Source organism: Pleurodeles waltl, chromosome 4_2 (assembly GCF_031143425.1).
Source record: "Pleurodeles waltl isolate 20211129_DDA chromosome 4_2, aPleWal1.hap1.20221129, whole genome shotgun sequence".
NCBI lineage: Eukaryota > Metazoa > Chordata > Amphibia > Caudata > Salamandridae > Pleurodeles > Pleurodeles waltl.
This window is the reverse complement of record NC_090443.1, coordinates 78,317,842-78,339,619: the sequence shown is the minus strand read 5'-3', so window position 1 is coordinate 78,339,619 and position 21,778 is coordinate 78,317,842. Positions and strand designations below refer to the sequence as shown.

Here is a 21,778-nt window from a genome sequence, read left to right as displayed (position 1 = left end):
TTTGTTGTTGTTGTTGTTGTTATTATTATTATTATTGTTCTTATTATGAGAATACAACTAGTACCTGGTTAAACAATATTACTGCTCGCTACTCTAATTCAAGCATGTGAATCTATGAATGAGCCAATACTGGAGAAGAAAATTAGCTACTTACCTGTAACTGTGGTTCTCCAGTATTGGTATCTTTCATAGATTCACATGTGACCCACCCTCCTCCCCTCAGAGGCTCCCCTTATGGATGAGATTTCCGCTTCACACTTGTACTAGAAAATCTGAGGGAAACCGCCTCTGTTAGGACTATTCTAGTGGGTGTTGACACCTGATTGGCCGTGGCTCAAATTTGGTTCCTTTTTCATAAAAGAACATGGATAGGCTATTTGGGCCATTAGGGCCTAGTGTGTAACACTTACTGCTATATGTGTTTGAAGTTACTGTGTGGCTCCCACCTCGACGACGGAGATGATTCAAGCACATGAATCTATGAAAGATACCAATACTGGAGAACCACAGTTACAGGTAAGTAACTAATTTTCATCCTCACAAAGGTCTTTCAACCCAGAGAGCCCACATCCGAATGTTGCCGCCATTCAATGAAGCCCTGACTGACCTCTTCATGGGTACGTGGGCTAAACTTTGCTCCTGCCCTCCTGATAACAGAAAGTGGCAGCATGCTACAGACCCGCTCGAGGTGACCATGCCTTTCTGGTGTAGCACCCTATTTCTGATAGGCCTGTAGTTAATGCATCTTCTAGCAGGTTTAAACCAGTTCTTGCCATATTCCCCCCCCTCACCCAGACAGTCAAAAAGAACTAAAGCATTCAGAAAAAGATGTTCTTATCGGGTGGCATCGTCTTTAGGTCAGTCAACGGCAGCTGTTTGCTGGATAGGTACTGCCATGCAGTTTGGGATATTGTCACCAAGATCATGTCAGCAGTCCCAGAGGAATTTCGTGCCAACATGATGCAGACTATTCAGTATGGCCCGGACACAGCCTATTGTCATTTGGTCAGGCTTGGATATGACCTTCTATTTAAAGAGCTGTCAGAACTAGCGTGGTTCTCTGGAACCACATGTGGGTGATATCCACAGGCTGTTCTGGTGATGTCCAAGCATCCGGCTGTTACATGCACAGCAGTTCACACATTCAGGAAGTGTTCTGCCATGACAGCCAGGTCAAGCAGAAATGGCATTTTGGACGTTTGGTCCTGCTGGACTTTTTAATCTGAGTCATTCCACATACCCACCTCCTAGAGAGGTACTGTTTTGATATCTATTCTAATGGAGAGGAATCTATAGTTAGAAATATCCATCAGAAGAACATGTTGGGTAACTCTCTTTGTGGTGGATACTTCATCTAACAGCAGATTACTCAGTGCCATCTCGTCTTCTCCTTGTTCTGTGTAATGGACTGTTTATCATCTGGAAATGTCAAAAAGCTCAACAGGAGGAAGATCCTTCTCCTACTTCGCAGCCCGCATCACTGAAAGAGTTCAGGAAGGACCTCAAGACCTGGCTATTCAATTGAGCAGCACACCCGCCAACAATTCCTTGAGACCCCACGTGTGCTAAGCCCCACTATAGAAGTACTGATTGATTAAAATATGGGAGATCTGCACACAGGCACAATTAATGGGTTCTTTATGCTTGGTGCCTGAAGACACTGACGATGTCAAGAAATAAACTGACAGCATGCTTGGGTGGTGCTTCTATGTGGTACCAGCCATCACTTCGTAACATAGTTTACACGGAAAAATCTTCTGCATCCAACCTGGCATCCGGGGATATTCTAAGAGTCAGGAATCTGCGGTTGAATAGAGCATACCCCAAAAAAAAGAGTGTTACAGAATGCAAGTAACTTGTTCTTTCTTACGATGGAAGCCTAATTTCTTCTTTAAATTATAGTAACTTACGGCCATATGTACAAACCATTTGTGCGATCGGAAACGGCCCATGGGGCTGTTTCCAACCACAAAAATACTTGTACATATGTGCAAAACACAAATTGCGATACACTAACACATTACTGAATCACAATTTGTGTTTGGGATTTGGTGTTTGGCAGGGGCTTGCTTAGGGCATCCCTTCCAAATACTGAATCTGATTGGGATGTATGAATGTTTTGCGACTGAAATACAGTCACAATACATTCATATTTTACCGACTTCTTGAAGTAGATGGTAACCCATTAGCAATTGGGAAGGGGTCCCAAAGGGACCTCTTCTCCTTTGGGAACGGAAAACAAATATTTTTAAGAGCAGTCATTAGTCCCACGGATGAGTGCCTACTCTTACAAAATGAAACTTCAAAGTTCCATTTTTTTTTTTAAACGCATCCTTTTTTCCTTTAAGAAAAATAGACTCTATTTGTTTAAAAAAAAAAAAAAATATATATATATATATATATATATATATATATATATTTTTTTTTTTTTTTTTTAAATGTATTTATTTATTAAAAAGCAATTAGACATGGTGGTTTGCCGACTCAAGCATGCCACCATCCATGTGATGGGTATCATTCCTAAAGACGACCTACCTCATTAATATTCATAAAGTAGGTTGATTTGCGACCAATTAAGAATCGCCTCTTTATTTTTCTTACAATACGAATTACGATTTCCTACTTGTGATTTGGTAATCACAATTCCTAAATTTTGTACATGTGGTTCTGAATGTCCAAGCATTGAATATCTCCTACAGGTGGAATCCTGGTACTCTCTCCTTTCACACCCTCCAACTCCCTATATAAAATAATTTTTAACTGTTTTTAATGTACCTATCTGAACTTTGTACATTTTTGTTAATAATGTATTATTAGGCCCCAGAACTGACAAATGTTGGCATGCAGACTTCATCATTTTAACTTGCCTTATATAAAAAAAAAAACTGTTAATAGAAAATAACTGTGCAGATAGACTTGTTAGCTGGAGAGATTCACGCAGGAAAAGAAAAAGTACGCACTAAACTTTAAAGACCCTGCATTTCCCATTTTGTGCTAGAGGTCAGAGATGTAGTTGTTGGCTTGCAGTTCATCTTACAGTTTGTGCAAGGAAGAATTACCTGAGGGTTGATGTTTAAACAATCATGAACCTCCCTGGGAAATGCAAAATAAATATGATGCCTACAATGCTGAATGATGTATATGAGTAAGTAACTATTTCATGTTGAATGTATATATATATATATATATATATTTTTTGTAATGGTAGCATCACCCATGTGTTTTTTTTATTTTTTTGTTAATCTGTTCTGGCAGGAATTCCCCTTTACAAAATGCGAAAGTCGGTGCTTTAGTGGTTAAACAAGACAATAAAATACTTCTGTTTTTTTAAGTGGCCATAGATGGCACCTATTTCTGAGTGCTTCGTTTACACAGCCACCTACCCTTTAAATCGCATTCTGCTGCCTCGTGTGCTACTTTCATCAGTCAGTCCATGGAAAGTAGATCATCTGTTTTACTTGAAATACATTATGTGATTGCATGAACACTGTTCCTTAGGTTACCCCCTCTGCTTCTTTGCCAGGTTACATGATCCTGGTTGGATTTGTCAGCTTTGCCATATGCTATAAGTATGGTCCGCTAGAGAATGAGCGCAGCATTAACCTTCTCAGCTGGGCACTGCAACTTATCGGTATGCTGATGATGTTCTTGGGCATCCAGATCCGACATGTTGCCCTTACCTTAATGATCATTGCATTCTGCACAAAGCACTTGGAGTATCCAGTCCAGTGGGCGCTAACCACATACAGGTAACTCCTTTTAGAAAATTAATGTATATGGTGTAGTTACTTACGTACAACAGTTATCCATCATGAGTATTGCCATTACGTTCATGAACATTGAAAAGGATCACATACTTGCAGCATTACACTTTGAATTTTTTTTTTTGTATCGTAATCCGTATATTTTATGTACTTAAATTTCACACAAAAAATTGGTAAAAAGCTCCTGAAGAAGTAGCCCTGCATAAAGAATCCTTTGTCATTTTCCCATTTTGAAAACGGAAAAGGAAAACTTTTCCAATCCAGGCTACAGCGTCAGGTAAAGAACCATCTGCACTACTGCCATTAGGTCAATCGAGGACCTCCAAATCCAGCCGAGCAACAGAGTGGCAGTTGTTCGCCGAGTCAATCATCCAGTCGGAGTATAATCCCTGAACTCAGGATTGCGTTGTTATGCCCCCCCGTCCCCCCCCCCACCCCACCCATCTCCAGTAAAGTAATTTTTCAGTAAATTATTTTTCTGATGCGATTATTTAGCTACTTCTTTTTTCTGACAGATCCTATTATAAAATAAGCCCTTCTCACTCTACAATTCTGCACCCTACAATTCCCGAGATACTGGAGGGCTCCCTTTCACTGGAATTCTGCATAGCTGTCAGAAAGCTTGTCTCCTTCTTTCCTTTGTCTTTGTTTTAAAATGCGATTTACTTTTATGAAGCTGCATTTACTGAAGGAAAAGAAATGGACTTGAAGGTTTTTGAATAAGCGAAGTCATATCCATTTCATAGCCTTTCCAGCCCAGGTCCGCCTTGAATTTGGCTTAAAAAAATCAAAGATACAAAGTATGAACGCCTTTGTCAAATTATGCTGGAGATTGCACAACTCTGAGAGAGGCTCCATAAACAACTTAAGTTGGATGGAAATTGGGAACCAGCAGAGGAACAAAGGGCCAGATGTAGCAAGGCATTAGCGCCTCGCAAACGGCGAAAAACGCCGTTTGCGAGGCGCTAATGCCCGCACGCGATGAAGAAACACATTTTGCGAGTCGGAACAGACTCGCAAAATGTGTTTCCGACTCGCAAATAGGAAGGGGTGTTCCCTTCCTATTTGCGACTCGCACCCGATGTAAGATTTCACGGTCGCAAATCAACTCGCAGTTACCATCCACTTGAAGTGGATGGTAACTCATTCGCAAACGGGGAGGGGTCCCCATGGGACCCTTTCCCCTTTGTGAATGATCACAAAATTATTTTTTCAGAGCAGGCAGTGGTCCTATGGACCACTGCCTACTCTGAAAAAAACCGAAATAAAAGGTTTCGGTAATTTTTTCTATTTGCAGCTCGTTTTCCTTTAAACAGCTTTATTTAAAAGCAGTCACGGACATGGTGGTCTGCTGTCTCCAGCAGGCCACCACCCACTTGAGTGCCTAGACTCGCTATGGGGTCGCAAACTGCCACCCACCTCATGAATATTAATGAGGTGGGTCTTTGCGACCCCCATAGCGAGTCGCAGAAGGTGCCTGAGACACCTTTCTGCATAGCAAATTGCGAGTTGCAAATTGCGAGTCGGAAGGACTCGCAATTTGCTTTCTACCTACATCTGGCCCAAAGTCACTCCTGGAAGCACACGTAGGGCATCCAATAAATGTACTAGGCATTTGAAACGCCTGGATCACATGCATAGAAAAAGCAGCTTTTTGCCGAGTGACCAACTCCTCCACCAGATATTCGTCTCATTTAAATGATATCACCCTTTTTGCAAAGAGATGGCATGCCTGGACAATGATCAACTCGTATAAAAGCCTGAGACCAAAGGAATACATGTCAGCTCATTTTTCCGCAGTCTTAAGTTATCAGTTAATGCTATATCACTTTAGGTATATAGATAACAAAGACTTAATCACAACCTGGGAGAGCCAGACATCAAATCTTTGCTGTCGTTTATGCAGATGCAAACAAGAGACAATAGTACATATCCTTTGTTTATGCCCGATGATTATGGCCTAAATGAAAAAGCTGCTAAAACAAACATTTCTGAAACTTCATATCTGCACCTGCAGGCAAGCTGTAACCACTTGGTTGAGTGGAGCCTCTATACCCCTAGCTTGCCAATAAACAACTTTTTTAAAATCGGTATTAAACGAACTCAATAATATTGGGACAGAGAATGGAGTTCTCCTTAAAAAAAAAAAAAAAGAACGGGGAACGACTAAGGCCACCATGCTCTATAAAGAACTTCTTGCATAATGCACATGCACTTTACAATTGAAAATAAAGCAGAAAAGGAAGCATCAAGAGTGCCAGGGAATAAAATCTTAAACCCTAGAAGCAAAGAAGCTTTGTGGTTGAGCACGGACAAGGTCAGCAAGCACTTTGAGGTACATGCTAACCATTTTGTATTTAAATTCTGTGCACATTGCACACACACTTTAAACCTAAAAATAAGAGGAAATAAGATCTACTGCTTAGCTCAACAGGGCCCAGCCTCGTCTCAGAGTAAAAGTACTCACTTGCGGGCCTCTGATGTGCCAAAAAAAATATATGTTCGATGGCATGTGTAGCTGCAGATACACATGCTGTGCACATCCCGCCATCTGGTGTTGGGCTCGGAGTGTTACAAGTTGTTTTTCTTCGAAGAAGTCTTTTCGAGTCACGAGATCGAGGGACTCCTCCCATTTCGGCTCCATTGCGCATGGGCGTCGACTCCATCTTAGATTGTTTTTTTTCCGCCATCGGGTTCGGACGTGTTCCTTTTCGCTCTGTTTTTCGGGTCGGAAAGTTAGTTAGAATCTCGGAAAAATCGTCGGTTTTGTTTGCGTTCGGTATCGGGTTAGTTACAACAGATCGACACCAACTTTTGAACAGCTCTGGTGGCCCTTCAGGGTTTTTTCGATTGCCCGTCGGGGCCTGGTCGGCCCGGCCACGTGTCTCTTCAAGGCTGATGGAACAGACCCCATTCCACTTCTGCCCAAAATGTCATAACAAGTATCCGTATACAGATCAGCATCTGGTCTGTAACTTGTGTCTGTCCCCAGAGCACAAGGAGGATACCTGTGAAGCCTGTCGAGCATTTCGGTCGAGGAAGACATTAAGAGACCGAAGAGCAAGAAGACTGCAGATGGCGCCGACAGGACAAGGGCGTTTCGAGGAGGAAGAAGAAACCTTCTCCATCCAGGAATCGGACTCGGACGAGCTCGATCCCGAAGAAACGCCGAAAACCGTGAGTAAGACGTCGAAACACAAAACTCACGAAAAGACAACAAAAGCCCAGGGGACGACACCGCCAACAGGCCATGGCTTAACCTGAAAAATAGGTGACTGATCATCGGCACCGATTAAGGGCACGCTTGTGGCGAAGTCATCCGACTCCGGTCGAGATACCGCCACACAGCAATCTCTGGCCCGAGACAGCGGCTCTGAGCAGATTCGGCACCGAGACAGTGGCACCGAAATGGGTAGGCACCGAGACACCACGACGCCGAAAATAAAGAAGGTTTCCTCTGAGCCCAAAAAAGCGACCGAAAAGGTTTCGCTTCCGAAACATCCAGCCTCGGAACCGAAAACAGGTTCCTACACAGAGGAACAGGGATTGTCCTCCCAGATGCAAGGACATAAGTTCGGAGAACAACTTGAATCAGTAGAGCCAGACTACACTCAAAGAAGGCTCCACATTCAAAAAGAGACAGGAAAGATAAGCACTCTTCCCCCAATTAAGATGAAAAGGACAAGCAGCCACAGGCAAAGGTGGCAAGACAAACAACTCCACCACCATCTCCACCACCATCAATGCACACATCACCGGTAGCCACTCCACCACTGTTGCAATCCCTGACTCATACTGCAATGAGTCAAGATGATCCCGACGCATGGGACCTTTATGATGCGCCTGTATCAGATAACAGCCCAGACTGTTACCCTGCGAGGCCATCGCCACCTGAAGACAGTACATCCTACACGCAGGTGGTCTCAAGGGCAGCTGCGTTTCATAACGTCACCTTGCATTCAGAACCAATTGAGGATGACTTTTTGTTTAATACACTATCCTCCACTCATAGCCAATACCAAAGCTTACTTATGCTCCCGGGAATGCTAAAACATTCCAAACAAATATTTCAGGATCCTGTAAAAGGCAGAGCCATAACTCCAAGGGTGGAGAAGAAGTACAAGCCACCGCCAACAGACCCTGTTTATATTACACAGCAATTAACACCAGACTCTGTGGTTGTCGGGGCAGCTCGCAAGAGAGCGAACTCTCATACCTCGGGAGACGCACCACCCCCAGACAAGGAGAGTCGCAAATTCGATGCTGCGGGTAAAAGGGTTGCAGCACAAGCAGCAAACCAATGGCGCATTGCCAACTCACAAGCACTTTTGGCAAGATACGATAGAGCTCATTGGGACGAAATGCAGCATTTCATAGAACACTTACCCAAAGAGTTCCAAAAAAGGGCACAACAAGTGGTGGAAGAAGGACAAAGTATCTCCAATAATCAGATACGGTCAGCAATGGATGCAGCAGATACGGCTGCAAGGACAGTAAATACTGCAGTAACAATAAGGAGACACGCATGGTTGCGTACGTCAGGATTCAAGACGGAAATACAACAAGCCGTGCTGAATATGCCCTTTAATGAACAGCAGTTGTTTGGGCCGGAAGTCGACACTGCTATTGAGAAACTCAAAAAAGATACTGATACGGCAAAAGCCATGGGCGCACTCTACTCCCCACAGAGCAGGGGCACATTTAGCAAAACACAATTTAGGGGAGGGTTTCGAGGTCAACCTACAGAGGCCACAACCTCACAAGCAAGGCCCACTTATCAAGTGGAAGTTTTCGGGGGCAATATAGAGGGCGACAATTCCAAAAGAATAGAGGGAAGTTCCAAAGCCCCAAAACTCCTCAAAACAAGCAGTGACTTCCAAGTCACAAATCCCCAACACATAACACCTGTGGGGGGGAGACTAAGCAAATTTTACAAACATTGGGAGGAGATGATAACAGACACTTGGGTACTGGCAATTATCCTGCATGGTTATTGCATAGAATTTCTCAAATTCCCTCCAAACGTCCCACCGAAAACACACTATGTCAAATCAACATATAGATCTTCTAGGACTAGAAGTTCAGGCATTGCTACAGAAGGAAGCAATAGAATTAGTACCAAACCAACAGAAAGTAACAGGAGTTTACTCTCTGTACTTTCTCATACCCAAAAAAGACAAGAGTCTGAGACCTATATTAGATCTCAGAACATTAAATACCTACATCAAATCAGATCACTTTCACATGGTGACATTACAGGACGTAATCCCACTGCTCATACAACAAGACTATATGACAACACTAGACCTAAAGGATGCATATTTCCATATACCGATACATCCTTCACACAGAAAGTACTTAAGGTTTGTATTCCAACGGGTACATTACCAATTCAAGGTGTTGCCATTCGGAATAACAACTGCGCCAAGAGTTTTTACAAAATGCCTGGCGGTAGTAGCTGCACATATCAGAAGGCAGCAAATACATGTGTTCCCGTACCTAGACGATTGGTTAATCAAAACCAACACGCTAGAACGGTGTTCACAACACACAAAGTATGTCATAGAAAGCCTCCACAAACTAGGTTTCTCAATCAACTACACAAAGTCACACCTTCTGCCGTGTCAAACACAGCAATACTTAGGGGCGACAATCAACACAGCAAAAGGGATTGCCACTCCAAGCACACAAAGGGTTCAGGCATTTCACAATGTAATACAGGCCATGTATCCAAAACAAAAAATACAAGTCAAAATGGTGATGAAACTCCTAGGCATGATGTCCTCATGCATAGCCATTGTCCCAAACGCAAGGTTGCACATGCGGCCCTTACAACAGTGCCTAGCATCACAATGGTCACAGGCACAGGGTCAACTTCTAGTTCTGGTGTTGGTAGACTGCCAAACATACACCTCGCTTCAATGGTGGAACAGTATAAATTTAAACCAAGGGCGGCCTTTCCAAGACCCAATGCCACAATATGTAATAACGACAGATGCCTCCATGATAGGGTGGGGAGCACACCTCAATCAACACAGCATCCAGGGACAATGGGACACTCAGCAAAAAAAGTTTCACATAAATCACTTAGAACTATTAGCAGTATTTCTAGCGATGAAAGCATTTCAACCCATAATAAGCCACAAACACATTCTTGTCAAATCAGACAACATGACAACGATGTATTACCTAAACAAACATGGAGGGACACACTCAACACAGTTGTGTCTCCTGGCACAGAAAATATGGCATTGGGCGATTCACAACCACATTCGCCTAATAGCACAATTTATTCCAGGAATTCAGAATCAGTTAGCAGACAATCTCTCTCAGGATCACCAACAGATCCACGAATGGGAGATTCACCCCCAAATACTGAACACTTACTTCCAGAAATGGGGAACACCACAAATAGATCTATTTGCAACAAAGGAAAACGCAAAATGCCGAAACTTCGCATCCAGGTACCCACAAGATCAGTCTCAGGGCAATGCGTTATGGATGAGTTGGTCAGGAATATTTGCTTACGCTTTTCCCTCTCTCCTACTCCTTCCATATCTGGTAAACAAGTTGAGTCAAAACAAACTCAGACTCATACTAGTAGCGCCAACATGGGCAAGACAACCTTGGTACACAACACTACTAGACCTCTCAGTAGTGCCTCATGTCAAACTACCAAACAGACCAGATCTGTTAACGCAACACAAACAACAGATCAGACACCCAAATCCAGCATCGCTGAATCTAGCAATTTGGCTCCTGAAGTCCTAGAGTTCGGACACTTAGACCTTACACAAGAATGTATGGAGGTCATAAAACAAGCTAGGAAACCTACCACTAGACATTGCTATGCAAATAAGTGGAAAAGATTTGTTTATTACTGCCATAATAATCAAATTCAACCCTTACACGCATCTGCCAAAGACATCGTAAAATACTTACTACACTTGCAAAAGTCAAAGCTAGCTTTTTCTTCCATTAAGATACATCTTACCGCAATTTCAGCTTACCTGCAAATTACGCACTCAACTTCACTATTTAGGATACCAGTCATAAAAGCGTTTATGGAGGGCCTAAAGAGAATTATACCACCAAGAACACCACCAGTTCCTTCATGGAACCTCAACATTGTCTTAACACAACTCATGGGTCCACCTTTTGAGCCCATGCACTCTTGTGAAATGCAATACTTAACATGGAAAGTTGCATTTTTAATTGCCATTACATCTCTAAGAAGAGTAAGTGAGATTCAAGCATTTACCATACAGGAACCATTTATTCAAATACACAAGCATAAAGTAGTTCTACGGACAAATCCTAAATTTTTACCAAAAGTCATATCACAGTTCCACTTGAATCAAACAGTAGAATTACCAGTGTTCTTCCCACAGCCAGATTCGGTAGCTGAAAGAGCACTACATACATTAGACATCAAAAGAGCGTTAATGTACTACATTGACAGAACAAAACGTATTCGGAAAACAAAACAATTATTTATTGCTTTCCAAAAACCTCATACAGGAAATCCAATTTCTAAACAAGGCAATGCTAGATGGATAGTTAAGTGCATTCAAACCTGTTATCTTAAAGCAAAAAGAGAACTGCCTATTACACCAAAGGCACACTAAACTAGAAAGAAAGGTGCTACCATGGCCTTTCTAGGAAATATTCCAATGACCGAAATATGTAAGGCAGCTACATGGTCTACGCCTCATACATTTACCAAACACTACTGTGTAGATGTGTTAACGGCACAACAAGCCACAGTAGGTCAAGCAGTACTACGAACATTGTTTCAAACAACTTCAACTCCTACAGGCTGAACCACCGCTTTTGGGGAGATAACTGCTTACTAGTCTATGCACAGCATGTGTATCTGCAGCTACACATGCCATCGAACGGAAAATGTCACTTACCCAGTGTACATCTGTTCGTGGCATTAGTCGCTGCAGATTCACATGCGCCCACCTGCCTCCCCGGGAGCCTGTAGCCGTTTAGAAGTTGATCTTGAACATTTGTAAATTTGTAAATATATTGCTTTAAACTACATTATGTACATACGTATTCACTCCATTGCATGGGCACTATTACTAGCATACACAACTCCTACCTCACCCTCTGCGTGGAAAACAATCTAAGATGGAGTCGACGCCCATGCGCAATGGAGCCGAAATGGGAGGAGTCCCTCGATCTCGTGACTCGAAAAGACTTCTTCGAAGAAAAACAACTTGTAACACTCCGAGCCCAACACCAGATGGCGGTATGTGCACAGCATGTGAATCTGCAGCGACTATATATATATATATATATATATATATATATATATATATATATATATATATATATATATATATATATATATATATAATTTTTTTGTTTTTGAAACTGTTAAAATTGCTCATTTGCATATCATGAGGATGGGCCCATAATGAGTGTAATAAGAAACCAGCCTTACAAGGTCATAAACGTTCCCAAATATCCCACATTTTTAATATCTATCACACGTATAAATGTAACTATGGTATTTTTTGTATATATTATCTTTTTTATTTGTCATTGGCCAATATTGCATTACTGCTATTGTAATTAGCTGTATGCAATGGTTTTATTAAATAAGAAAAAATAAAATTAAACAGTTTCATAGGTTATTATTATTATTATTTTTTGCAACTTTCACAAAGTATCAAATTCTAATTAAAAAGAAAAGGAAAAAAAAAGGGTGGGTCGTGTTAAGTGACAATGGATAACCATTCCGGGGCCCCACAGGGGTATCTAATGGCAACAGGTGGACTCGTGCCTTTTTTGTCTCCTTTTTCTGCGCTAAGCCTGCTTCCAACTTCTCAGTCTCAAACTCTGTTGTCATCGAGATGGTCAGACCTTGATTGGTCACTGTCCTCTTCTGTAAATTCTTGTGACATCAGAGGCTGGCCATGCGCCTCTTAATCTTGACGAATTGTGAACTATCTGGGAAACGTCTGACATATTCCTATTTCTTGTAAATTTTCTGGAATACAAGCCCAGCAACGGCCATTCACTAGAACTAGGCAGAGGATCATCCTTAGTACATGGCCTTTGCTTGACTTGTATTATTAGTGCTCCCGTGACTTTTGTGTGTCTGGGAAGCCAGTGCAGCAAAGAACTGGACTATGTGAACACTCTATCTTGGTGTAACTGAAAACAAGCTGAGAAAACCTCAATCTATTCAGAACACAAGAATCGGATTATAGGTCTTAACAAATTTGACCACATCTATGAGACTTGCAGAGCCTTTCATTGGCTCCGCATGAAGGAGAGAGTCATCAAAAAGTGTTATGCACTAAGCAACAGGCCATCACCGTTCTGTCCCAAATGTCTTTCATACTTAATTGAGCCACGATTGACATTGCTTCCCTCTGCGAAGAGCCCTGTTTTTAGAAGGGCTCAAAGCAGCCACACTGTGGAATTCGGGGGGGGGGGGGGGCTAGCCAAAGCTGCCCTTGAGCAGGTACAGCTTACAGCTCTGTGGGCTGTAGTATGGTCACCCCCAACACTTCCTGCCATCCCCCCCCCCCCCCCCTTCTTTGGGGGTGTGGCCCATTCTGCTGAGGCTCACCTTGTTGCCTCTTCGGGCTGCATTCCCCAAGTACATATTTACATTTTACTGTTGAAGTCTCGTTGCAAGGATAGCTGCCAAGCTTGGCCATCATTCTGGCCCTGCCCCAGCAGCAGGAGAAACTCCCTTTTGACACTAAGAAAACTCTGCGATGGACTGGCGCTTGACATAAGATTGTTTCCCTGGCTGCACCCCTTGACATCCTCATGGACTGACTGAATAGGCAGATGATTCAGATCAATGGAGCTGAACTTCAAATTTCAGACCTTGAAGATGATGACGAGGATGTATAAGCCAAAAGTGGTTACACTCGAGAAGCATGTCCTGGCCATTGCAATGGAGAATGAAGATTTAGAGGCTTGCTCTAGACTTAATAATATACGTCTCGGGGGGTATCACTTAATCAAACAACACTGGTCGTATGGCAGAATATGTGTGGAGACCTTACTGACATTGCTGTTTCATCAGCAAGTTTACACCATGATGTTCCTTGCAGAGCAGGTGGATTAGTCTCTTGGTCCTTGGCCCCCACCTGGTGCTCCCTGAGGCCCATATTTGCCAGGCTCCTTAACTATCAGAACCGCAACACCATCCTCTGGCCCGGGAGAAGGGCCTGTTTCGACATCAGGGATCGATGATTTCTATAGTTCCTGACTTTACCGCAGTAGTGCAGGAGACCAGACTGACGTTCTCGGAGGTCTGGAGAGCCCTTCAGGAGCAGAGAATTCGGTGTTCTATGCTTTGCCCCGAGATGCTCAAGTTGGGCCTATAGTGCAAAGACCATATCTTCCAGCAAGCTCACCAGGCCCTTACATTTGTCAGGTACCTCCCAGCTTCTGGCTCTATGCCTGCATCTCCTAGGAGTCCTGCCAGAAGTGGCCCCTCAGCGCCTTGTTCCAGGGTTGCTACCCTGGAGGATTAGCAGACTGTCTCTACAGCATCTCTGTTTTGAGCTTGCCTCCAGCTTGTACGGTTATTTCCCCAGTGCCTTCACATGCAATTGGTTTTGAGCTCTTCAAAATCTGATTTCCCAAATTTCAGAATAGAAACTTTTGAGAATGTGGGACTTTGGTGGGGCCTGATCTACCTTTCTGTGCATTTTGGATTACTATCATTGATCCTTCACAGTCCTCGCCAGTTAACGTTGCCACACGCCCTGCTAATTCGGCCAATTATGACATGCACTTGTCCCCAGTTATTTACAAACTTTGTCTGCCTTCATGGTTAGCTGTACAAAAACCTTCATATGGATTAGCTGGAATTTGCAGGCCCTTAATTTTGGCCCTAAGATTAACAAGGTGGTGACCTATTTGGATCACTACAGGGTAGATCTAGCCTTTTCTCAGAAGACACACTCAAACCTGAGCTCCTTCTCTTCCAAATGGCCCCCACATCATTATTTCTCCTCCTATAGTACCTAGACAAGGGTAGTGGGTAATTGTGTATGCTCTCAAGGTCCCTTTCAGCTATACCGTCATCATACCGATCCTGCAGTTCACTTTCTCATCCTTGAAGGCGCACTAAAGACTGCCTTTATAGTACTGATCAACACCTATGCCCTGAATATAGACAATCTCCAGTTTTTCTTATATGTTTCTGCCAAATTGCGGGATTCACACTCGCCTACCATTGAATGCAAATGGAGCGCATGAATCTTACCCTAGATGTGGCCCTGGGCACTTGTGGCTGGGGCGTACTCAACACCCCCAGGCGATTCATACCCATTGGCCTCAATGGACTGATATACCTCTGGTTAGGTTTCTTTCACATTGCTATGAAGTTTGCTTTCTATTCTGTACCGCATTACTGGCTGGTGGCATCTGAGCTCACTCCCTTAATGAGAGAGGTGAAACATTTGCCCCGTGTTCTTTAAATTCACTTTACAAGCATTGCAATACTGCAGGCTACATTGGCGATTTCCACTCTCCTCATTATTTGATCTAGTATTAGTAGATGAGATCCAGAATGGAATACTGAAATACTTACAACTCAGCACCGAGACTGTCGCTGAATATGCCACCTTATGGGAGGCATTTAAGGTGTATATCCAAGGACTTGTTATATCCAAGCATGCTGGGATATTGAGACACTTGCCAGCAAAATGCCCAAATGGAAGGTGCTCTGCGGGTCCTTGAGACCACTCGAGCCACGGGCCAACTGATGGCCAGCTGCGAGAGCACAGTCAGCTCCTGTAGCAATTTAGGTATCTCGCCAATAGAGAGGTGTGTTCTCTTGGGAAACATGCCCTGGACAGGCAGTATTTAGGGGTTTGGGGGGGGGGGGGGGCGATTGGCAGAACGCTGCCCTAGCTCCTCCAGTGTGAGAGGCCTAAAAGACGGATCACTGCACTTTAGGGCCTAGACACCGTAACCCTTGTTGCTGATGATAGTATCCTCTCTGAGATGTGGAATACTTTTTCTGATACTGCGCCACAACAAATAACAGGACCTCTGCTGAGATCATGGAATACCTTGATGAGGTTGCACCGGTGTGGCATTGTCATTTTCTCGGTCAGCCTTTCTCACTTTTAGAGGTGTTCTATATTGACTCAGTGGCTGGCTTTAAGGCCCCAGGCGCTGATGGACTTACTGTCGAATTTTGTAAGGCATATAAACACATCTGAGCCCCACACCTTGGGGGTCTGTGGGGGCGCTGCTTGACTGTGAGCCTCCCCCCCCACACACACACACACACACACACAAAAAAGTGCTTGAGGCGTTGACCACTCTGCTTCCTAAACTTGGGAAGGCCGCATGCAGTGTGCATCATAATACCCTCTCTCAGTAAATAACTGTGACCGTAAAATCCTATCTAAAGAACTGGCCACCAGCCTCTCTGTTTCCTGAATGTTTACTCCTGTGCAGTCCGGTGTGTTGCCCACAGGTCCAAGCCAGTGAACCTTTGCACGGTTTTTGCAGTGCTCCACCACCTTCATCAAGAGGTTAAAGCCGTGACTGTGCTACTTGGGGGTAAAAAAGGCATTTTGTTCTCTCCAGTGGCCCTTTTCTCCATGAGACCCTATGACATACCTAATAATAATATTCTCGGCCTGCTCCGTCTGTTATACACATCACAATTTCTTGCACCATGGTTAATGGCTTTAACATCTGACCCATTTTTATGCGAGCGAAATATACGACAGGGATGCCCCTTTCCTCTTTTTAATTTATACTAGCTATGGGCCCCCTGACCAGGCAGTTGCTGAATAAACATATTCAAAGGTACTCTTCTTTCGAGGTTGGCGTTTGTTGCTGTCACATGTTGCTATTTGTGAAAGACCCTGAGGTTAATTAGGTTCTAATTACCCCTGAATAAACAGTTTTTCATATGCTTTGCGCCCTCCTGATACAGCTACCCTGGATGAAAAAAACCAGCGAGAATCGGCTGTGCTCTGCTGGCCTTGCCATTTGACCATGGAGGATTAGAGATTCCAGAGCTCGAGGTCAACTATTTAGTGATGCACTGTCAGTTTGCCAAATGTTGTTGCAACCGTGATGCCCACATTCCATATTTGATTGCAGAACAGGCTCAAATTGATGGAGTTTTGCTGGCCTCGCTATTACCCAAAGGTCTGTCCAAGCCACATTTGGAGATGTACATGGTGGGCACTACCTGTTGAGCCTGGAAAACATTTCTTGTGCAAGGCCGGGATGGCTGAGCTTTACTCCCCTGCCATTAAACTACACTCAGATCCCCCTCTTTCACTCACTATTGAGTGTACAGTGCAAAATACGTTACTCTGGGAACCTTGGTCTACTTCATATAAATGGCTACTTTCTTACATTAAAACAGTTCCGCTCCTGAGGAAATGCGACCACCCTAGACATAGTCCTATATGCCTGTTTGCTGGACACCGTAAAAAAAAAATCACATGACCAGAATTCCTACAGGAACCTGTTGAATTTCAACTCCTAATACAAGATTCAGGATTTTTATTAAAGGTTTAGATCTACAAAGAGATCAACAGTAATTTAGCATACATGATTCAAAACATAGTACATTTTTAAAAACGTTGCAATACATCAGTTCGTTTACTGGACAGTATAACATGGGTTGCTTCTCAAAATGACTTAATGCCATATTTCATTAAAAGAGGTTTTAAAAAGATACATCTGGGAGAATTTAAAGCAGGACATGCAAATGAAACGTGATCTAACGTTTGTACAGTGCTCTTACATACATTGCACACTCTATCCTCCCATATCACTCGCTGCTGAGCATCTGTAACTGTTTAAAAGGAGACAGTTCAGCCTAAAACAAATGACATACATCAGCGGACACTATGCTCTAAGTTCAGCATGAATAGGGTTGTGGCGCTGAAACACAAAAAGACGATTCCTTTCACCCTCTCCCCATTTCCCCCCCCCCCCCCCCGGAGCCTAATGGTGTGTTCCATAGAGGTATTCTTCATATATGATTTCAAATAATCTTTAAGCTTGTAATAGCTCATATTTTGCAAATCTGTCATTTAAACTAAAGTACTTAAATTCGGACAAAAGATTTTTCATCAGTGTACAAACCCCCACCCTTATAGGTTCATAGCATTCTGGACCTATAAGCTTCCCAGGGGTGTTCTCCTGCGAATGAAGAAGACGATAACCTCATCGTACTATGGCTGCTTAATTTCCTTAAAAAAATGCTTACCAAACCCATTTCGATGCATAATGCATCGATTGGGGACATTGTATTTAGATTTCAAATAGAGTGCAAGATCTTCCCCCAGCCCTATGCTTAAAGTGCCGGTTATGTACTTTTATATTTTGTACACTGTATAATAATGTTGATTTTCATCTTATATACGGTTAATAAATGGTTAAAATGCTGTTGCCCTATTGCACCAAAAGTGCTTTAATTGCATTTACACAAATCAGTGCCTTATTAATCAAGTGTACCATATGCTCTTTTAAATTTGCAGAACAAAAACCCCAAAATGGATATATGGTTTAACTATTTCCAAAGGTACATTGCCCAAGTACCAACTATAATTTGTTGTTGGATGACAACCCCGAGTGCAGAATGTCATGATCTTACTTTTATTTATGTTGACTTTCCAACAGTGGCTCTCTGCATATTTTGATAACAATGTAAGACATTTCTAAAGTCCTTTTGGTGTCATATCTAATAACACAATATCATCCCCATAGGGGATGGGTAATAGTGACCCCAGAGGGTGAGACTCTACCTTTGAGGCATCACCACCTACCCGGCGCACCAACTCAGCAATGTATAGAGAAAAGAGAATGGGCACCAGTAAGCACCCTCTTGTTTTAAACCATTCTTAGTTTCAGTTTTTGTCGTAAGATCGCAAATACCACGAGGCATTACATGACACCATGTGAAAGTATGCGTGGCTATGATTAATTTTAGTAGACCCTCTGGAATGCCCAGAGTGCTAGGATTCTTCCACAGGGTATGCCTGCCCACAGTCAAAGGCAGTGGTTAAATCAGTGTAGGTCGTGTAGACAGGCATACCCCCTTCAGGGCATACTTTTTGACAGTTAAATGCAATACAGATATGTTGTTTAAGGTGGAGCAGTTTGGTCTAAAATCCGCCAGGTCCAGGGGGGTACGATTTTCTTTTCCTCTGCCCAGCCCTGTAGCTCGTTTAATACACCCCTTACAAAAAAAATTCCACTGGCATCTAGCAGCGTGGTTCCCCCTAAAATTACTAGGGACGTTAAAAGGGACTTTTTATGTAATGTAGTATGATACTTACCCAATTTTTGGAGGGATGCAGTATCTCCCTGGTGAGGTAACAGTATCTAAGTGCTGCTAAATAGCCCATTAATCAACCTCTCGCTTTATGATAGTAATAGGCAGCTGGTCAGGACCTCAATCACTTGTACACATAGCACTAAAAATAATATATTTCAATTGTGACCTAGATGGACAGGGGAGAGTAGTAATTGTGATATCAATAGGCCCAAAACTAAGTAAACTGCTACAGATCAAATTATTCAGGCATCCAGAGAGGAAATGTAGTTGTACCATTCAATACTAAAGATATTTCTTTTAGGCTTACAAGTACTACCACTACATTCCCTAATATTCTTCCATAAGGATCTATAATCTTTTTGTTTTATGGCTTCCGTTATTTTCACCCATATTGTATCTGCTTGCCCTGTGTTTTTGGACCAGCAACCACTTAGCTCTCCTTTTTAAGAGATTTATGAACTTGCAACACACTTAAGACTTTGGGTACTGTCACTTGTTGGTCCTCCCCACGGTTGCCAGCGGGACTAGTGCTAGATTTGAACTCCTCAGGTAGTCTTTTTTTAAAAATGTTTTATTTTTTATTTTTTTAATTTCTACTGTTGGAGGCCAATTGGTGCTGTTACCTTGCTGCCGCAGCCACTAACCCCAGAAACGCATCTCACAGAGCCACAGATGCCACCTTGCTCCACTCTCTTGTTACCTAGTAAAGATGGTGAACCATAGAGCAGTGTACAGGCTCCTTCCCCGTTTCTTATTTGAATAGTTGTTTTTGAGTTTAAATTTAGATGAGGGAGTGCAGGATTACATGGATAACAGAATACAATCTCTGTTTGCACCCTCCCTCTGCCCCTTTTGCCCCTTTGCCTCAGTTGTGTTGTCTCTTGCTAGCACACATGGCCTCCTGGCTGCCATTCTGTGAGCCTAAACATACATTGGCATACAGCACCCACCTTCATGTAGGGCCTTGGTGGGTCTTTCTTGCTAATCTTCCTCTTGTTGCTCTTCCCTGCGACTTCCCAGCATGCTACACTACCCTACACACTTGCCAATACTGCAGACAGGACAGTGCTGATTTTCTGCATCTTGCCTGGGAATGTCCCTCCAATGCTAAATTACTGGTCTGTGGTCCTAGTGGTGATATCAGACAAAATGCAACATACTTTAGACAGACCCACTGATAAACCTGCTTGGGATATGATAGAGTTGTGCCGGAGTTTGGTGCCTCATGGCAATGGCATTACTAGTAGCCAAACGTAGAGTAACAACAACTTAAGGGTGTGCTGTAACACCAATAGGTGATCAGTGGCTGAGCATTATTAAACCTACCCCAGCCTCTTCCCTGAGCTCTATGGGGATCATATCGCACCTATCTTCATATAGCAGCTAATGCCCAGCTGGTCCAGTTGCAAGAGGACTCCGATCAAGACAGTACCTTCCATACCATTCAGCAGCCCAGCAATAGCAATCTGGTTCACTGACCTACCTTGTTTTGACCGTGCCCTCAAGTGTTTTTGGACAAACAGTTTACTTCTTCATTGTGTTTGCGAATGCTGCCGCGTATGTTCCTCCTATTTACTTCCTATAAAAGATATGGTATGGTCCGGTAATGTAATGTGTGCTGTTTGTCACAAATGGTGATGTGTGTTTTAATTTTTTTTTTTTTTTTTTTTGCATGACCATGGGCTGTCAATGTATTTTTGTCTATGTGTATGATTACTAATAAATAAAAAGGCAAATCAAGTTGATGGGCCTGACCTGCAACCCTCCTCAGAGGCACAGACTGTCAGATTTTCTAACACACGTCTGAATGTAATGAAATGCTCTACTGTTCTCCTGAAGTGGATTTGTCAATGTTTGTTGGTCTCTGGGCTGTTCATCCTTCAGCTCCCTCTGTAGTAGGTGAGGTTTAGTCTCCTTTTTGTGGTTGGTTGGCTGATCCCAGAGACATCTGTTACATAATTACAGACACTACAAGAAAGAAAATCCTTTTCAATCCTTGTGAGAGCTGTGTAGCAGCAAGGGTGTTTGTACATGATCTACATAAAAAGTGCCTTTGGTGCCTATAGAAGGATGGCCATTCTGCAAACAGATGCACCATCTGCAAGGACTTTAGTTCCAGGACAAATGGGGACTACTATTACTAGAATGAGCAGCAACATCAACTAGAGATGATTAGGTAAGAAGAAGTCCCACAAACACTGCTGCTAAAACCAAAATGGAAAATTGGAGAGCTCAAACTGTCAGAGAGGCGGTTTCTAGTTCTTCCTCCAAGGACCAGACTATTGGTGCTAGAAAGAAGCATTCTGTAAAGACCTAGACAAGGAAGTGCAAATAACAGTCACCCTTAGCTCCTGTGGAGGCAACTGTCAAACCTGCTTCAACGCACACTGTTTCCGCAGATACCGCATCTACAAGCACAGTCCAGTTGGTGAAGGTCATTGTCTTCATTGTCCTGTACAAACAAGACCCCATCCAAGAAACCATTGTCATGGGTGATGAAGACTTTGATGATGAGAGTAGACTTGTTGACAGCAAAGGCCCTGTCGGCAATGAGAGAGACCTTAACAATGATATGGTCATCAACAAGAACATCCTTATTGTCTGCTCATGCAACAATGGTTACATCGATGTTACAAGCTGCACTGACAATGATGATCCTGGGGAGGATGATGCTGTCAGTGCCAAATGCACTACCTATGCTTTTATG

At 43.0% G+C, this 21,778-nt stretch overlaps 1 protein-coding gene across 2 annotated transcripts in view; it reads left to right on the top strand.

Moving 5' to 3' along the window:
* NEMP1 (nuclear envelope integral membrane protein 1) overlaps nucleotides 1–21,778 on the top strand; it is a 289,952-nt gene that overhangs the window by 140,208 nt on the left and 127,966 nt on the right. For both annotated transcript variants that reach the window (XM_069230773.1, XM_069230774.1), the window contains exon 7: nucleotides 3,524–3,749. In XM_069230773.1, the coding sequence (XP_069086874.1) occupies nucleotides 3,524–3,749 (226 nt within the window). The remainder of the gene's footprint in view (nucleotides 1–3,523; nucleotides 3,750–21,778) is intronic.